At 46.5% G+C, this 20,179-nt stretch overlaps 1 protein-coding gene across 5 annotated transcripts in view; it reads left to right on the plus strand.

Annotated features, from left to right (window-relative positions):
- LOC144770772 (phospholipase A2 inhibitor gamma subunit B-like) overlaps nt 1–20,179 on the plus strand; it is a 686,557-nt gene that overhangs the window by 407,445 nt on the left and 258,933 nt on the right. For all 5 annotated transcript variants that reach the window (XR_013599011.1, XR_013599010.1, XM_078655520.1 and 2 more), the window contains one exon: nt 5,193–5,345. Coding sequence is in view for 3 of the 5 variants with exons in the window: in XM_078655520.1 (XP_078511646.1) it covers nt 5,193–5,345 (153 nt within the window). In the remaining 2 variants the exon portion in view is untranslated. The remainder of the gene's footprint in view (nt 1–5,192; nt 5,346–20,179) is intronic.

A 20,179-nucleotide genomic window follows, 5' to 3' on the forward strand; every position in this document is an offset into this window, starting at 1 on the left:
ATACGCAGACACCGCGATGCAGGGATTCAAGACAAGGCCCTCTACTGCATCTGTTCCTTCCTCTCCGGCAGATGGAAGCCATCGCCAAATGGATGAAAAATAGCTGCCTACAACTAAACACAAACAATTCGGAAGTACTCATCATGGGCTCAAACCAAGACCCCTGGAACGACACGTGGTGGCCCCCGTCCTCGGAAGCCCACCCACCCCCACAGACCATGCACGCAACCTGGGAATCATCCTTGACTCCGTCTCATCCTCCTGCTTCCACACCCTCCGCCTCCTATGTAAGACCTTCAAATGGATCCCACTCGAACACAGAAAGATCGTCACTCACGCCCTGGTCACCAGCAAGCTCGATACAGAAACGCACTCTATGCCGGATTAAACAAAAACCTCACCTGCAAGCTACAAAACATCCAAAATGCCGCCGCAAGACTGGTCCTCGACCTGCCAAGCCACTGCAACATCTCTCAGCACCTGTGCGCACTCCACTAGCTTCCCATCAAAGCTAGAGTCACCTTCAAGATGCTAACCCACGCTCACAAGGCCCTCCACGACACTGAACCAGTATACCTGAACAGCCTTCTCAAATTCCACGCACCCCAAAGGACCCTATGATCAGCCCAGCTCTCCTACGCCGTGGTCCCCCACACCAGAAAGACCAGATCGGGATGCCGATCCTTCTCCTTGCGCGCGGCCAGTGCTTGGAACGACCTTCCGCTCCATCTTAGACAGATAACACCGCTCCCCATCTTCGCAAGAAACCTCAAAACCTGGCTCTACGACAGACCCCCTTCTCGATGGACTGGAACCTGTGAACCCCCCCCACACCCCAGCGCCTTGAGACCCTTAAGGGTGAGTAGTCGCGCTTAACACCGAATTTCATTCGATTTGATTGCTCATGCTTGTTTTAAGTTGTTTACCCATTCAGCATTGTTTTCTGAGCAGAGATTGTGTCAGGTCTATTTTCACGGGCGCTCACTCTTACTCTGCAACAGGGGCTGCAATCTCTGGCAGCTCCCCTGCTTAGATTTTAGCTCACGGAGCGGCGCCACGCTGGTGGTTGTGTATGTCTGGCTCGGGGGTTGTGGCTGTCTGGTGTATGTACTGCTCAGAGGGCAGGGAGGCCGTCACGATTCGATGAGGATGCAGCACAGAGACCTCAAACCCCAAATCTGCTTGACCTCTGACCTCGCCTGGGAAGTTACCAATGCCTGTTGCAAGGATACGGCTTCTTGTTGCAGATGTGAGGGGTCTGTGCAAAGGACAGGGTTCCACATTTGCCACAATGTCATATCTTAATGTGGTAAATATGGTGTGTTCCAGGGATAGAGTTGCCTGCCTAGGGGGTTCCGTGCCAGGGAAAGGGTATGGACCAAAGATAGGGTTCAAAGGTGCCCAATATACCACCATGTGGTAAGGATGAAGGCTAGCGACAGGACCTAGGTTTAGTGTCTAACTTGAGTACGAGCTCATGGTGCAGCCATAATTAGACGCCATGGAGCCCCAGGACACCTGATGATGGGTCTCTGTCGCAGGAATTGCTGTGATCCAGATGTGGGAATCTTTTGTAACGACGTGGGCCTTTTCCAGGACTCAAGAATCATGCTCTATGTGTAAGTCTTGGCTGGGTCAGAATAGGATGGTGTACCAAAGTTATGGTATGTGCATCTATTTTATGTCACTTGCATACCGAAAAAATTATTGCATCTAAATATAATAGCGCTTGACTGCATCTAGGATAGCATGCTCCGGTATCTGTGGTTCTGTAATATAGTGACAGCGATTTGTTTTTAACAAAGGGTCCGTGTATTGGACAGTCCTCTGTGTCATTGATCTGACTCTGTGCCATGACAGGGGTCGAAGCACATGATGTTTTGGTTGCTAACTGTAATTAATATGTGCACAAGGTATTGTGCTGTGGTAGGGATAGAGTTCTCCACCTGAGATGGAGATTGTGGAAACTTTTTTAGGTTTGTCTTAATCAATACCACTTCCAGTTTTCAAGAATATTTCCAGAGCTAGAAGAAGATATACATACAGGACTTGGGTTTCTTTGTGAAGTTCTAAGCTTTGATTGCAGAAGCAAGAGCCGAATTCATATACCCATGATGAGCGGTGTTTAGTGTTCGCATCCTGCTAATGTGTCATCAACAGTTTCCATTGGAGTCACTGTTAAAAAAGTAATTTTGTGTTCCCAGGGTCCATTTGGGATACTGGTGTTTTATGATTGTTTAAAAGTGTCAGCTGAAAGATGAAGATCATGGTTGCCTGCAGGCGCATGAGTAACTGTAAGATCACGCTGTCTTTAGGTCTATAAGGGTGTCTGTGTCTCTTGACACCAAGAAGTGACCTCATTCAGGAAAGGCCAAAGATATAATAAATATTGACATCCAACTTCTTCCTTTACCCTGCTTAGTTTTCAGGTAGTCTAAATATTAGGTCGATCTCTTCCCCAGACCTGTGAAAAACTCATGTGTTTGGTATTTGTAAGTAGGTAGTAGTAGTTTTTTGTTACTCTATCGTAAGGGATCCCTAAATGTATGCTTGTGTGCCTGCGTAAATGCACTATACAAAATGCAAACTTATTAGTTACTTCAGCATTGGAACTTTCAGAGATTCACATGCTTGAACCATTCCCCATCATCGAGATGGGAGTCCCCGGTATTATAAAAAATAGTAGTCTCCATAGACAAACACATGAGGCCTAGACAAATAATCTTTTATACCATATCTATGCAAACATGAGGTGGTAGGCATTATTTTTTTGGGTTGCAACTGATTGCTTAAACCAAGATGGGTTATTGGAGAAACATGCAGCCTACACTCTACGGTTGGGTTTAGCATATTTGCATTACATATATTTACTACACGAGGAATATAGAGATGAAGCAGTACTATGGTACCATTTGTGCTCAGATGCATGACCTGGGATTAAAACTTGCACTTTCAGATTCCAAGTCTAGCAACATTTCCACTAGACCACATCCGCTATCTCCATCCGTTCCTCCTCGCTGGGAGGATATAATTCTGTGCTTGTTGGCAAAGGATTGAGCAATGAGCCTTTGATGTTCCATGAAATTCCTTGCTGTGCTTTTTTGCCAGATTTTATGCTATTCTGTTATGTTGGTGACTGTGAAATTTCTAAGTGTTCAGCATAGAAAGTCCTGATTATATTAACCCCTTGGCCGCGGTGCAAAATCTGGTGCGGCGCTGGGGGGCTAGGCGCTTGTGACGGAACCACGCCGTCATGAGCCACGGGCGGCGTGTGCTCATGGCGGCGTGGTTCCGTCACGGCCCGCACGCTCATTAATTCGCCCGCATAGGCGGGGAATTAACGCCGGGTAGGCGGAGTGGCAGCTGCAAGACGGAACCACGCCGTCATGAGCACAGGCCGCCAGTGCCTCATGGCGGCGTGGTTCTCTCAGAAGCAGGCAAGGGGTTTAGACATGAAGGCTTGTGTGTTGTTACTCATAGCTACTATGAGAGTAAAATAAGACAATAATGCATTATAAGAGCCTTCAGTCTTGACATAAAATTGTCTCAGGTTACCTCAAAGTCCTTGGGGTGGCAGGCCTGACGAGATAGACAAGCACTGGCAATAGGTCTGGCTTTAAAATAATTGTGTACGGTAATGTGAAGCATTAAAAGAAATTAGCAAGGGAATGGATATGTATTTGTATGGAAGTGACGAACTGTAGAATATTATTGGTGACAATTGCACTGTCAAGCAGATTTAAATTGCCATGTAGGTTAATGAATCCATCCAGCCATCTGTGCTGCTGCCAGAGAAAAACACCATAAATTATCTAGTTCTCTAAGAAACTTTAATATCATTACAGTTTCATGTGTGTGCCTCTGAAACTACAAGCTCAGGCAGCTGAATAAGTAAACAAAAGTATCACAACTGTGTGGAAGATAAGCACATTTTTTTGTGGAAGCACACAACTTCTGCCAATTGAAATGTACTCCTGACTCCCAACACATGGGTGGAGCCAAAGCCTCACTCTACTGATACCAACATTATTATCTGGCGATTTTTGCGCTATCTAGTCACACAATAGAAAGGAGGGACCAGAATAGAGGGAACAAGGAGGCTGCACCCCTTTCTTTACACAAACCGCGTCTAAAAAAAGGTGCGCGACCAACATTAAAGTGAAAGCACGTCATGTGTGTCAACTTGACAAACAGGATTTTTCTTGTCAAAGCCCCCATGCCGCTGTTTCACTTTAATGTCGGGCATGCACCTTTCTTTAGACGCGGCTTGTCTGTATGTGAAAGTGCTGCATGGACGCTAGTAAAGAGAAGTATTTGCAATGCAATAGGTCTCGCATTTGCAAGAGATTAAGCTATTGCATTGCCAATAGCTTAACCTCTCATAAATGTGAGACATATTGCATTGCAAATGCTTATTTAATTAGCCATGCTGCACTGCAACGGTGTTGCTGCAAAACATAGCTAAAAACCATTGACAGGGCTGATGGGTCCCAAAGGCGAGACATATTGGGTTTGCCAGAGCTAGTTATAAAATGCATCTCAACCTGTTAGTTGTCAATGCACTGTGCATTAGAACAACCTGGGGTTTCAAAGCAACCTCTTATATAAAGCCGTCATGAAAATAATTACATGAAAATAATTAGGGTGATATGTCAAGTGCCTAGGGTCCAGAAATGTGACCTGATCTTCAAAAGGAAGTAAAACAAGGTAGAGAGCTGAGAATGGTAAAAATAGGAAGAACATGTATTTAAGGAGGCGCACTCACCTAAAGAAGAGGAGGGTCACATGTAACATTAGGCCTCCTGGCGGCCATTTTTAAACCTATTGGGTGCAGATTGTTAACAACTACAATTTCTCTCCACGGTGTGCAGCCTGTTAAGGGAGTAATGCCTGCCTGCTGTGGGTCAATGTAGAAACTTCACTAAAATTCCTTCCCTCTGTATAAAGCAAAATATTTGGTTCTCCGTGTCCCCAAGTAATGATTAATGTCTCCAGCACACACCAAAGGCAACTTCTTTATTGGATGCAGCGTGTGGGTTACGTTAAAATTCTGAAAATGTTCTGTCAAGAATGTAGCCAAAACGAATTAAAACACAAGCTTTTACTGCACTATACGCTCTTCTTTCTTCATTGTTGCTCTGAGTGCCAAACCCACCTTCTCACTCTCTTGTGGGTTTCTGCTTATTGTGCAGATGATGCCTCGACAGCAATTGAATTCATCAGGGGCTGTGGAAATTACCGAGACGACTGTAATAAGATTGAAAGTGTGAGTGCAGTAAACATTAAAATAAGTTCTAACTCTACCTGCTGCTCCCAAGACAGATGTGAACCTCAGAAGCCCAAAGGTACATATCAGTATTTATACCATTTACAGTGTACATATGTAAGACTAAATTGAAACTATTTATTTGAAACTTCTTTTAGTAGTTTATTCCGTTGAAGGCATTTTGTATATGTGTTTGTTTCATAACCCATATACTTATTCTTTTTAAGTATTATTGTTGAAATACCTTTTTTCTACAGTGCCTGTACTTATAGTGGGCTTTGGTCATTCCAGCGCTTATTGTTAGTTGGTTTTCTTATCAGTCTCATTTGATTGCTTCTTATTCAACAGCTTTTTCTTCCTCTAATTCTGTTAGTCCCTCCCTCGTAGCATTGCTTCTTTAGCATCATTTTCACTGAATGACTTGTATGGGAAACAACCTTTACAATGCAACTTTTACAATGCACTACCATTACAACAAAACTTTTACAACGCAAGATCCATTACAACGCATGTCATTATAACGCAGTCATTAAAACACATACCATCACAACGCATACCATCACAACGCATGTCATTACAACACTGTCATTACAACGTATACCATTACAACGCATACTATCACAACGCATAGTACCCTTACACTATCCAACATTTACCCTACTGTTGCACCCTCTGGAGTTAGAATAGTACTTTTTACCCCTACACTATCCAACACTTACCCTACTGTTGCACCCCCTGGAGTTAGAATAGTAATTTTTACCCCTACACTATCCAACACTTACCCTACTGTTGCACCCCCTGGAGTTAGAATAGTAATTTTTACCCCTATACTATCCAATACTTACCATACAGGCAATGTAATGGTATTCGTTGTATTGGTATGGGTTATAAAGGTAGTATGCGTTGTAATGGAATGCGTTGTAATGGTACTTTTAGAAAATTCGTTGTACTGGCATGCGTTGTAATGGAATGCGTTGTAAAGGATGTTGCGTTGTCAAACATGCGTTGTAAAGGCATGCATTGTAAAAGTATGCGTTGTAACGTCATACATCCACTTGTATTCTTCTACATTTGATATAAAGGAACTGTTTCTATCTTTTTCTTTCAGCGTTCCTTGGGAGTACATTTGTTTTCTTGCTCTCTCTCCTCTGTGTGCCCCTTCACCCTCACATCATTACCCCCATGCGCTTGCCCTGTTACCGCTTCCGTCCATTACTTCCCTTCACTTCTAAAATATCTACCAAAGACAACTGCCATGGATGCACACACATCCACAGTGTTCACCTTTGAATGCATTTTGGTATATATTTTGGTATATATTAGCAAATCCTGCTCAAAATACAATACTCTAGATGCTAATGCATTTATGGTGCCAATCTAAAGGGGGGAAAGCTCTGGCAAAACCAGTGGGTTTCACATCTGAGACATTTTGGCTTTACAGATGCTTGTTATTATTAATCCTGGGCAAAGCACTACGCTACGCTTGCGAAGTTTGCGCTACCTCGCACTACGCGAACTGCACGTAGCACAGTGCAAACATGCGTAGCGTAGCGCACGGGTCATTTTTTGCTTGCTCGCGGTCCTCAACACCAAGTTGGCGACCGCGAGCAAGCAAAATGACATCCCGGCGAGACTTTTTCCTCATTCGCGATCAGCAACATCAAGTTGCCGTTCACGAACCTGGAATATAAACCTCCCAGCGAGATTCTCAATGCGGGGAGGTCAAGTTTCTCATTGCGAGTGGTCGCGTATGCTTGTGATCGCTCGCGATGAGAAACTACCAGTCCGCGTTGAGAAAGCTGCTGCTCGAGTAAAAATTTACTCGAGCGGCAGTAAAAGACAGCTCGCACTGTGCAAGATGCCGTTTTCAATGAATGCACAGTGCGGACAAGCATCCGGCACTGTGCAATCATCGCGAACAGGGTACTATGCAGTTCGCGTAGTGCTACGCGTAGCTCACGTAGTGCTAAGTGCACTTCGCGTAGCTACGCTTAGCGCTACTTTGCGGACTACGCCCAGGGTTAGTTATTGCTTTTGCTGTTAACCATTATCTACAAACTTTCCTTTTTCCCCATGCTATTTGACGTCAGCCAAAAAACAAATAGGTGCCACAGAGTTATGACACATACATTTACATGATTGGTGAGACACATACATTACCATGTTGGAGCTTGCAATTTTGCAGTGGCGGCTGGTATCTATCAGTGAGGGGTGGGCACGCAAATAAATGGTCAAGTAAGTATAAATATTAAAATACGTACATGAACCGACGTCCTCCGTCCTCCTTTCCGGACATCTTCTTAGGAGCTAGATGCAGTTTGGGCACAAATCCTGGCACTGCTCTCATTTTGTGAGAGTAGCGCCCTGTTTGGTAGGAGCGACGTCTCTCTGCGCTCCCCAGCGCCCTGGAGGTCTGTACTTACTCTAATCCAAATGCCTTAAGAAAGCCAGTTAGAGGTTTCAAATTGTGCATGTCTAGCTGGCTGTCACAAGACGGCTGGCCAGAGGGATATGCGCAATTTGAAAAGTGCACAAACAGCCCATCTTCCTCCCAGCTGCTGTCATTCAGCAGAGGCCCACCCCGTCATGACGCTCGGTTCATGACGAGAGGATGAGAAATAAAATGCTGATGAATTACAATTTTATTTTTCATTTTTGGGGATAATTTAAGTCGGGCGACGCTCCTCTGCTCCAACGGACGAGGCATCTCTTCTATTTTGGCTCTTTATTGCTTCTTGTCGATGTGGTACAGCATCAGCAACACGATTCTGCCTTTTCTAATGCTTGTTGATTACTGGAACCAGTGGCTTGATGGACCTTCACCACCACCCTAGTTGTCATATAGTGTATTTAATCCTCATACTATCTTTTATTTGAATTTGAAACGAATAAATATATGATTATTTTATGTTTAACCCTTAGCAGTTTAAATCAAAGACGCAGGTTTTGGCCGTGATGAAGTTAGCCACTATCAGTTGAAGCATGTGCAAGGTTGAAAACTCTCATGGCTAGTATCACTGGGAAACATTGAGGGACACCTGCATCCAACATTCTTTTAGTTCAGCAGGGACTGAGTGGTGATGCTAAAGGGACCTGCAAAGACTGTTCCCATAACGCTTACTTTGGAGCCATGGAGTGGGATGCCATCGCAGTACGCACTGAGCTGCTGAGGTAGCTCTTACCCAGTGAAGAGGCTGTGTGCCTGACAGAGAGGCCAAGTGGGATGAGCAGCACAGTACTCACTAGTCTTAATAATGTCTGTATGCAACTGGTGATTCTGCTGCCATAAGGTGCACTAAAACAGCGCCGCTGGAAAGGATTATTACTTCTGCAGAGATTACTAGCGCATTTTTATTCAACACCATTGTTGAGCCAGAGTCCAGCTACAGTACTTCATAAAAATGGCTGGAAACCGGGGCCTATGTGAAAACTGTAGGAAAGTAGGATCTGCTTTCATGGTTACCCCCACTTTTTGCCTGGTGTCAGTTAGTTTCATGGGTTCCTGCTAATCAGGACCCCAGCATCTGTGCTTTCTCTCCTAAATGGGCTCCGGTGAGTACGTTGGTACCTCTACATTTGGCTACTTGTATACCTTATAAGTCCCCAGTATATGGTACTGAGGTGCCTATGTGCACCAGGAGTCTCCCATGGGCTGCAGCATGTATTGTGCCATCCTGGGCTCTTCAAACCTATAAGTTACCCCTATGACAGTCTCTTCAGTCCTGAGGGCAGCGTGCTTGTTATAAGTTATAAGTGTGAGAATGCTCTTGCATGAGCAGGACACCCAACAAACCCCGGAGTCGATTCTCCAGGCTTTTTAAGAGTGGCAGCCATTTTAAGATATATAGTGGACAATCAGTCATTACGAGGTGTCTAGTTATATAATTGCTATGATCTCATGGACAAGGGGGCTCCTCATGAGACCTCCCTGTACTCCTAGTAACAACCTCAGTTCTGCCAGCAAGCTAGTGCTGCTGCCCATCACATACACAATTCTGATCAGGGCAAGGTACAACTATAAGTTTCCTGTCACGGAGAGGTGTGACCACTTTCCAGACAGGACTTAGAGTAATAGGCTGGGGTGTGAGTGCTTTCCATCGCCACCAGACTACTTTGAAGGGCACGTTTGGTGCCCTCCTTGCATACTCGGGTTTGAGCCAGTTCAGTAACCCCTAGCTCGCCCTCTGGTGCGAAACTGGACAAAGGACAGAGGAGGATACATCTGTCTGTCCAGCTCTTCCTCTGGGAGGGCCCTGAGTCTTTCCAACCCTTTCCCTAGGGTACTTAAGGGCTCCCCTGTAGGTGGGTCCTTAGATTCGTTGTGGAACACTCTTCGACTGTCTGGACACTTGGACTTTGTTGGACTGCATCTAGGAAGACTCCTGCTGCTCCTGGTCTCACTGTTCTTCAAGTCTCCAGAAGGCCTGTGGGAATCCAAAGTAATCTCCCTTGGATAGTAGGAGTCACTCCCCTTCCTCTGCAGATACCGCAATGAATCTGACCGGTTCCGCTGCTCCAGTAGTCCTACAGACTTCCTAAGGCCCTGAAACATAAGTGGTGGTTTTGCAGCTCCCTGGAGGCCTGAGCTGTCTTCTCTGCAATTCAGAGGGCAGTATCCCTCTTCGGAACCGCTAGGAGCAAATCCCAGCACGGCGTCAACTTGCCGTTGCCAAGGCTTGCCGTCTCTGCACTCCAGAGATATTTGAGCTACCAGGAGCTCTAGCCTCCAGCACCTTATCCCTCGAAGGTCAGCATCCTCACTGCATCCTCTGCATTGTGGGACTCCGTCTTTTGTAAGACTGCCTGAGGTCCTTTTGCTTCTCCTGTGCCTTTGGCCTGTGGGTCCTCTCGGGGATCTTTCTTTGCTTTAGTGGGCTCCACAGTTAACTCAGGGCCTGCTCTAACTCTCCTGCACTTGGTGAGTCCCTTGGTCTTGCTGGTCCCAACGTTTGCTTCTTTTCACTTTCCACATCAGTTGCGACTACCAAGGCTTGTTGGAACTCCTGACGGCCACCGGCCACCTAGACACCGACATCTGACCTGAGACAGCTTGTTTTGCGGCTCCTGGTCTTACTCAGCATCACCTGGTCCTCACAGCTGCAGTGAGAAGGCAACCATCTTCACTCCTGAACCTCTTTACATCGGTGGGCATTTTGCCTCCATGCCTCCGGGTGACCTCCGTGCGGCATAGACTCGGTCCCCTCTCCTTGCAGGGTCTCCTCTCAACAAATCCACCTTTGAATTCTACAGGAGTCCTTTACAGGATCTCCAGAGGCACCTTCCTTGAAGTCTCACATTGTCGTCTATGACAGGTTACTGCGTCACTTCCTCCCTATGCACCCGGCTTGCCTTGTTCAGGTAACCAGGTTCCTGGGGTATCCACAAGTGGCGTGGCTCTCCAACCTTCTGTCTTCCAAAGGGTTTCTTCTGGGTCCTCTGAGAGGGGTCCTTCTTCTTTATACTGCAACCACAACTTCTCCATTGACCTCCATTGGGCACACGGCTATGATTCTACTCTTCACACAGCCTCCGTGGGGTTCCTGGGTAGTTACCTTCGGTGGTTCCTTGTGTTCCCAGCTTCTCTAAGTCCTGTTCTCCTTTGCAGCTTGCATTCCATTTTGCTTGTATATGGATTTCTCCCCCCCCCCCCCCCCCCGGAGACCTGTGCATATTAGTGCTACTTGCTTGATTATTTTGAAGTATACTTGTTTGTATTGTTGATATCTCCGGGTAGGAGATATACCAATGAGTTAGTGATTGTGTTGTGTAATATATAGACATTTTTTTATAAAACACTCTGTGGTTCTGTTTCATCTAATCTACATTTTTGATTAACAGTGGTAAAACAAGCTGCTGTGCACTCCTTCAAAATAAGCCTGAAGGCTGCTGTCCACAGCCACCACTTTGAGAGCATTCTATGGTTACCAAAGCCCACTAAAATCACCATAAGGGGTACCTGGATTAGTGTAAAGTGCATCACTCCTGAGAGTGTGCACTATATATGCTAAGCCAGCCTCCTACAACAAACTTTCAGTACTTGTGTTATACTGTTCCATCATCTACTGTATTATCCCTTTGTCCAATTCTGTAGTGACTCTGTCTCAGTAAACCACAGTTATTTTTTGCTAGTGTGCTGCGGTCTGATGAAACAATTAGCCAAAGACCTCTTAAAGACAAAGCTGGTTACTCAGTACAGTTGTGGTTGATGCCATTTGACCAGGAGAGTTATTTTGGAACCATTTTTTGGATTCTCTATATCTCCAGTATTGGATCTTACATAGATTCCAATGCTTGAATCATTCCCTGTTGTTGAAGTGGGAGTCCGATGGTACCATTATAAAGCAGTGTGTATTGCTATCATAGGGTATAATGGCAATGCAAAACAACTTTCATAGCCTATCTATATCCTTTTTTTTTAAATGACCAAACTTCAAACCTTAACCAATTAGGTGATAGCACCCTCTAGCACACTCCCAAGTGAGGAGGAGTCCCTCAGCTTTTCACCACAGGTCATGGGTGAAGGGAGTCTCCCTAGGCTCTGCTCAGTTTTCTTCATCAAATACTTGATTTACTACTACCACTGATGCAATGTCTGAAGTATTGAATTAATGCTTTTCAGTCCCTTGAGAATTTGCAGAACTTGTAGATGACCTACATAAGGACTATCTCTACAGCCTCTACCCGCAACATAAGGTAAGATTTGCTCCACTTTTTTCTCCAAAACCTTAAGGACAGCGAGGGGAGGCTTTTTCTGTGGCTTCAAAAAGCCAAAACTCAGAACTCAACATCTTCTGAGGAGGACAGTGATACCTCTATAAAGTCTCACAAAAGATCAACATCCCATGACCAGGCAACCTCTGAGGAAAGTAGAAAGGCCTCAAAACGTACCACTAGGCCAAAGAATCTCTTAAAAAAGTAGAAAAAGAAATAAATCTTCTCAGAAGCTGCCTCATGTGAGCCAAATGCATCATCTACCAGGACTGGATATTGCCCGTATACATCTTCTTAAGTGTCATGGACGACGAGGCACAAAACTCATCTTGGAGCCCTATCAATGGCACCATCACTCTTGACAGCAATATTCGACGACAGCAATAACGGTTAATACCGTCTTGTCAACGAGATCGTCAATGGCGAAGACGACAAAGCCATCCATCGACGGACCAGTTCCGTTGATGAAAATGTCATCATCGACAAAGACTCCATTAGGAAAGTAGGATCTTCTTCTATGGTTACCCCACGTTTTGCCTGGTGCTAAGCTGTATTTGACTAGTCTGACTGGGACCCTGCTTATCAGGACCCCCGGCTTTCTGCTTTCTCCCTAAATTATGTTCAGTACTCAGGTACACCCCAGATTGGATACTGGGGGACCCTTATAAGTCCCTAGTATATGGTACCCATGTACCCAGGGCATAGGTACCCCAGAGGTCTCCCATGGGCCAAAGCATGTATTATGCCACCCATGAGAGACCATTCAAAATGAAATTAGAGGCCTGCCGTTGCAGCCTGTGTAAGTTGGTGCTTGCACCACTTACTAAAGATATAGGTTTCCTATATCTAGGGTAACTGCACTTAACACCTACAAGTCACCCCTATAACAGGCCTTTGCAATCGTGAAGGCAGGGTGCGTGGTTCTAAGGGAGAGGGTGCTCCTTCATGAGCAGGACACCCCTTCAGCCTACGGAGTCCATTCTCCTAGGTTGTCAGTGAAGCAGCCATATACAATATAGAAGGGCACCACGTAATTACACAATGACCCTCTTGAAACTGGCTGCAACAAATTATATCATGTTTGGTATCAAACATGATGGAATCATACCCCCACACCATGAAAGGTGTGGGAGGTCTGATTCCAAGCACTGGAAGAGCCCTCCGTTAGGCTCTCAATGTTCCTGGTACCAGCCTTCTTGACCCGGACAGCACAAAATGGTTGCTGCCGACCAGAGACATGATTCTGCCCTCCTGCTGCTGAGCCAAGCTCGAGCAGGGGAAAGCAGAATAATAGGCTTCCTGTTACAGGGAGGTGTGACTACCTCCCAGACAGGATTTAGTGTATTGGAGTAGGGTGGGTGCGCTTGCCAGCGCTACTCAGTCTGAGTGAGGGGCACATTTGGAGTCCCTGTGCATAGTCCAGTTCAAATCAGTCCTGGGCGCCGCTGGCTCCCGCTCTGGCACGAAACTGGACAAAGGACATGGGAGTATCCTCCCCCGTCCAGACCCTCCCCTGGGAGAGTCCCCTGAATCTTCCCAACCCTTTTCCTACGGTACTTAAGGGCTTACCTGGGTGTGGGTCCCTAGATTCGCAGTAGGGTAAGATTCAGATCAAACACCACTTCTTCTACCATCTGGACACTCTGGACTTTGCTGGACATCGTTTGGGTCTGACTTCGTCTCCCTTCCATTCTGCTGCATCGTCTGTGCCTCTGCATCATACAGGAACCTTCCAAAGCCTGTGAAGCATCAAGGACACTTGAAGGAATCTCATTTGAGGTGAAGGAGTCACTCCCCTGCATTCGCAGGCACAGCAACTAAGTCGACTGGTCTGCTGATCCTGAGCCCCTCTGGACTCCCTAAGGTTCTGCAGCACAGGTGGTGATTTTCCACAGCTCCAGAGAGCTGCCTTGCCCTCTCATCAAGGTTGAGGCCAGTCTCTTTCATTAGAGTTGCAATAACCAAACCCCTGTGCACCTAGTCAACTTGCAGTTGCAAAGGTTTGTTGGCTTCCTTCTTAGAAGATCTTCGGGCTCCAAGTAGCCCCAACCTCGAGCACCTCAAGTGACCATAATCTTCAGCCCCATCACATCGTGTGCATTGTGGCCTGCATCTTTTGGTTAGCTGCGTGGGGTCTTCTCACGACTCCAGTGCTTCCGGCCTGTGGGTCAACTTGACGGTCACACTTGTTTCTTTTGACCTCCTCTGATTGTTCGGGCTTGCGCTGGCTCACCTGCTTTTGATGAGTCCCTTGGACCTTGCTGGTCCCAACGTTGCTCCTTCTTCACTTCCTGCATTGATTGCATTTGCCTTGGCTTGTTGGCGCTCACGCCGGACACGACCACTCAGCTCTCGACATCCTTCGTTGGACAGCTCGTGCAGGGCTCATGGTCTCAGTGTCGCCTGGTCCTCACAGCTGCAGAGTCAAGGTCATAGTTACCAATCCTGAAACACCTGACATCGGAGGGCTTTTGTCTTCCAATTCTCCTGGTCTTTCCTGAGTGACATTGACCTTGTCCCCTCACCTTGCAGGTACCTCTCATCTAGAATCTACCTTTGGATTCCACTGGACACTTCTTTCTGTAACAGCGGCACTTTCCTGAAGTCCTCCATTGGGTTCGACTGCGGTTTCCGACACCTCACGTATTCACCCGGCTTCCCTGGTGTCGGTAACGTGGGTACTAGGGTATCCATGGGTAGGGAGGCTCTCCAACCCTCTGTCTTCCACATGGTTTCTTCAGGGTCCACTGGGAAGGATCCTTAATCTTTAAAAATCCAACCGCGACATACACTTAGACTTTTACGGAGCACGCGGTCGTGTTTCCACACTGCACACACTCTCCGTGGGGTCCCTATCTACTCATCTTGGATGGTTCTTTGGCGCTCTAGCATTTCTACATCCTCTCAACCCTGTTTTGATCCGAGTTGTGATTCCTATACCACTTTCTTAGGATATAGTTTGGTCCCCAACTGGCGTCCACTTTGCATTTCGTATATTTACTGTATTTCAGTTCATTGTGTTTATCTCCATGTAGGAGATATTGGAATGTATTAGAGAGTATTAAATAATAAATACATATTTTATAAATACATGGTGTGGTTCCTTTTTCACTTAAGCTATAATATAAGATTGGATTTTGGTAAAACAAGTTTCTTTACACTCCTTCTGGAATACGCCTAAAGGCTGCTCTCCACAGCTACCAATTAGGTAGCTTTCTAAGGTTGTCTAAGACCTCTTAAATCACCATAAGGGATGTCTGGAATGGTGAAAGGTGCCCATTTACATAAGTGGACATCATATACCAGGCCGGCTTCTCACAACTCTGTTGAAGACCGCATCGCCGACATCTAGCCTGTTGATAACGACCCAGTCAACAGGTAATGTTGCCAAAAACCTCAAAACAGCCGGACCCCTTCATACCCATGACCATCACCTCAACGACAATGTTGATGCCAATAAACATCACAAATATGTCCTCACCACCCGAAATAACCTCCTTTAGCAAGGTCTCTCTTCTTCCCCCAAGACTTCTGCCGGGCCTGGAGGAGTCAGATGATGAGGGCCCCTTGGGAGCAGCTCACAGACCATCAGAGCTTCAAGTTAAATACTAGGACGATGATGATGACGTAGAGGAAGAACAATATGATTCACATTACTATACTCCTCATGCAAAGCAGAGGCATTGCGACCAGAACATAAGTATTATACTGAACCCCAGGCAAAACAGGATGACATTCAAGTATTTATGTCAAATTCAGGATTCTCAGGCCATGTTGTAAGACTTTTGGAAAATGTTCCCTGAACCTCCACAGGAACAGCCAGTGTCTCCAACTCAGCCTACCTGTCCTGCCACTCCAAGGCCTATTCCTCCACAGCTGACACCCGCTTCTGACATAGCGGCCCCACCAAGAGAAGTCCCATCGTCAACAGATGACGATAAAGAAGAACGTGAAATTCCAGACTCTCAGCCTCCCCATGATGAATTGGACGGCTGTCTCATCCCCACTCCATCACCTCCTTCACCACAGACTGTGGACTCTCTTCCGGAGGACATTGGAGGATTTCATAACTTAATGGACTGGACTGCAACAAGGTTTTACCTCCCAATTTTGGTCAAGCTGTCCGACTGCTTTCTATATGATTTTAAGGAGCAGACGAGAAAATCCATCTGAGCCTTCCCCATTATAGATTATGTATTGGAGGAGGGGATTATTACATGTGGAACCTAGTAGTGGTACTGCCTTATATTGACAAGAAATACAGGGCCCCAAGAGATTCTCCAGATTGCCTCACAAAACCGGATTGGTTATTTGCCATCACAGTTTGTGCAGCCAATTCCCTGGCAATTCTCGGTCACTACTATAGGCAGATCTGGTCTGAAACTGGCAGTCTCATTGACCTAGTGCCTGTAGACAAGAAATCAGAGGCAGGAAAGATCCTACTAGGAGGTGAGTGCACATCATCTAATATAAGAGACTGCACAAGGACATAGCCTCCACTTGCTTTTGCCAACTTGCCGGGGCAGCAGTCTTAAGAAGGCAAGGCTAGCTCAAGGCAATAATTTTGAGGCCGATAGTGCAGTCCAAAATCCCAGATATGGCCTACAATGGGGAAACTTTATTTGGAAAGCACATAGGTGATGCTCTATTGGCCTATCAAGACAGACACAGCCAGATCCCTTGGAACTCTACAATTTAGAAAATTTCTCTTTCGAGAGGCACGTAGGAGAGATTTTCGACCTACAGAGGAGGATACCAGTGGTCCCAACAGTATCAGCCTTTCCACTTACAGTACAAAGCTCCTCATCAACAACAGCCCTACCATCAACCTCCCCCATCATTATATACAAAACAAGCCCTTGATAAAAGCAATCCACCTAAAGTCGAGACACAGGTCGTAAACAGTGACCTCAATCAGGTGCTGGCTACCACCACTTCTTCCCAGCCTGTGGGTGAGAACATTACCAGCTACCTCCACCTTTGGCATCAGATAACTTCTGACAGATTGGTATTGGATCTTGTCACCTATGGCCTGGCTCTGGAGTTTATCAAGAGACTGCCAAACAAGCCACCAAAGGGAATGCACCCACCTGGTCTTACCTTACTCAAAAAAGAATCCCTCATCATGATAGCCAAGGGAGCAATCAAAAAAGTTCTGTTCAGTTAGAAAGGCGTGAGTATCTACTCCCTTTTTTCCTGATCAAGAAGACAACAGGGGTATGGAGACCCATTCTAGACTTCAGGAAATTAAACAAATTCTTGTGAAAGCAATCATTTCGCATGGTCACTCTCTCCGAAATCCCACACCTCCTAAACCAAGGAGATTATATGACAATTCAGGACTTCCAGGATGCATATTTTCACATACCCATACATCCCAAACACTGCAAATATCTTCGCTTCACAGTAGCTAGCACCCATTACCAGTTCAGAGTCCTCCCATTCGGCCTCAAGTCGGCTCCCTGCATCTTCACCAAATACCTTGCCCCAGTAACAGCCACTCTCAGAAAGCAAGAGCGCCAGGTACTTCCCTACCCGGATGACTGGCTGATAAAAGGTCAAACACCATTTCAAGCATCCAAAGCTGCAACAGCTTGCCTCATGTTGTTTCGTAAACTGGGTCTCATTGTGAATTATCAGAAGTCAACTTTGATTCCAAAATAGAGGATAATGTTTCTAGGCTCCAATCTGGTTGCAATCCAAAACAAAGCTTTTCTCTCACAAGACAGACAACAAAGACTAAAAAATCTGGCTATCAAACTCTCTAGAAAAGTCTGTTTCAGTGCATTTGTACAATTCGCTGCTGGGCATGATGTCCTTTGCAATCGTCTAGTCCCTCTTGCATGCCTGAAAATAGGATAATTACAAGAAGAGCTACAAAAACAGTGGGTCCAGACAGAAGAGTCATTCGATCAGCATGACCACCAAAGATTGTGAAAAAACTAGTGTGGTGGTCTCAGATCTCTCATCTCTCAAAGGGCCCCACGTTTTTGCCTCCAATACCGGTCTTCATCATAACTATGGATGCCTTTAAAGAAGGCTGGGGCGGCTACCTCTGCAAGCTTTCCTACTAGGCATAGCAGGATAGTTGGTGCTGGTGCACACGGACAATAGGACCAGCATGCATCATGTCAACAAGTAAGGGGGTAAAAGATTGCTAACTCTGTCGCAGGAAGCTGAAGAGCTTCAAAGCTGGCTCATAGCTCACAAGATTTCTCTGAGGGCCAAGCACATATCTGAACAAACAATACCTTGGCAGCACGCTCAGCAGAACCAAAGACGGATGTCTTGAGTGGAAACTGGATAATTCAGAGCTGAGCAGAATATTCCCACTATGGGGAAAACCAGCATTGGTTCTATTCGCGACAAATGAGAACAGCAAATATCAGTTCTATGCCAGTCTGTAACCCCTCCCTGGGTCGTGGGGAATGCCCTGATCAGATGATCTGGGAACAGTGCATACGTTTTTCTCCAGTATTGGATCTTTCATAGATTCACATACTTGAAGCATCCCCGTTGTCGTACTGGGGGTCCTACGGTATACATATAAAAGCAGAAGATGGAACTACTATAGACTAACATGCGATGAAGTGTCACTGCAATAGCCTATCCACTTTCTTTTGTAATAAGAACTAAACTTAATAAACAGCCAATCAGGCATTGGCACCCTCCAGAACAACCCCAAGAGAGGCTAGGTTCGTCAGATTCTCTACCGCACGTCGTGTGAAAGGGAGTCCTCTGAGCTCTGCTCAGTTTTCTCTTGTTATAAACTTCTCTAGCAGTTTAGGAGGTGCGGGATTTTGGAGAGAGTGACAAAATATGTTGGAATATTTAAAGAAAGGTCTCTTCAGGTCATGTGGAACATGTGGTAAGAAGAGGCTGCATGCTGAGGATCCACATAAGAGCTGCATCTACTGCCTTTACCCTCAACATAAGGTAAAAGACTGCAAAATCTGTAAAACCCTCTCTACAAAAACCCTCAAGGATATCAAGTGTAGATTATTGTTGGACTTGGCCTTTTTTGGCAGGTTCACCCTGAAACTTTTTGCAGTCTCCTAGCCTTTTTCTGTAATCTGGTGTTGGTGGTCTTATGCCTCCAGGCACTTTAGCACTGTGGTCAAGTGTAAAGTGCGTGCACTCTCTATGTTACATTGTTGAGAATGGCCTCCCCTCCCCTAGGAATGCATTGGGGAATCCCTGATCAGTGTGGGTCAGACGGTAGCGGTGAGCACAGCAGTCAGACGAACCCGGCAGCAGAGGAGCACGGTAGCACGGTAGCAGCTGCGAGCTGCAGAGAAGCTGCAGCGAGGAAACCCGCAAAGAGAAGCCGTAAGAGAAGGGGGGTAGAAGCCGGTGTTTTTGGCTCCCCGCCGTTTCCTCCTCTACAACACAGCGGCCCTGCAGCTACACCGCGTAACTCAGGGGGGGGGAACCGGGATCCCCTAGGAAGCGAGAAGCGGTCCGGGTCTCAGTTCAAGGCTTCTGTACCCCTCACGGCAGAAGGAATTGAGCATTACTCTTACGGCGTTCTGGCGTTTGGTGAGGTAAGAGGCGGAGGCAGGAGGGGGGGACACAAGCGCGGCCACCGTTAGAGGCGGCTGCAAAGTAAGAGCCCGGGGAGCAGACCGAGGGAGGCTGTGTGACTAGGTTTCTCAGCCTGCGGCCCCCCCCGTGTGCTCCGCTTGTTGCCCCCCCCAAAACCGGAAAGCTGGGTCCAAGCTGACTAATGGCGCTTGCATCCCCGCTCTGCAATAAAAACTGCCCAGAGCTCCCCAAGCCCCTAAAAACCCCCAAACGCTAAGGTTCGGCAAATTACCCCCCTCGTAGTCACTCCGCGAGGGGTCAGCAGGCGCCTCTCAACCTGCGGCCTGCCATCCGCCCACCATTTTTACCATATTATCACAAGTTGCAAAACTTAATCAGCAAATTCAATTAGTAAAACTACTCAATATAAAAGTTAAAAAGCAGGCTAGCTCCGGCCCACCAACGGAGCCCCCAGCTCAAGTTACTCCACCAACTAAAGGATAAATTGTATTGCCCAACCTGAAGCATCTCGACCATGAGATCAGGGAAGCTACGAGGCGAGGAAGTCCCAGCGGAAAAATCACAGGGGAAGACTTAAAAAGCCAAGGGGGACCCTCTGTGCATGACCAATAAAGCAGAGGAAGGGCCCGCTGCAGGCAGGGGCAAAAGCCCCAAAAA

This window comes from Lissotriton helveticus, chromosome 7, assembly GCF_964261635.1.
Source record: "Lissotriton helveticus chromosome 7, aLisHel1.1, whole genome shotgun sequence".
Classification (NCBI taxonomy): Eukaryota; Metazoa; Chordata; class Amphibia; order Caudata; family Salamandridae; genus Lissotriton; species Lissotriton helveticus.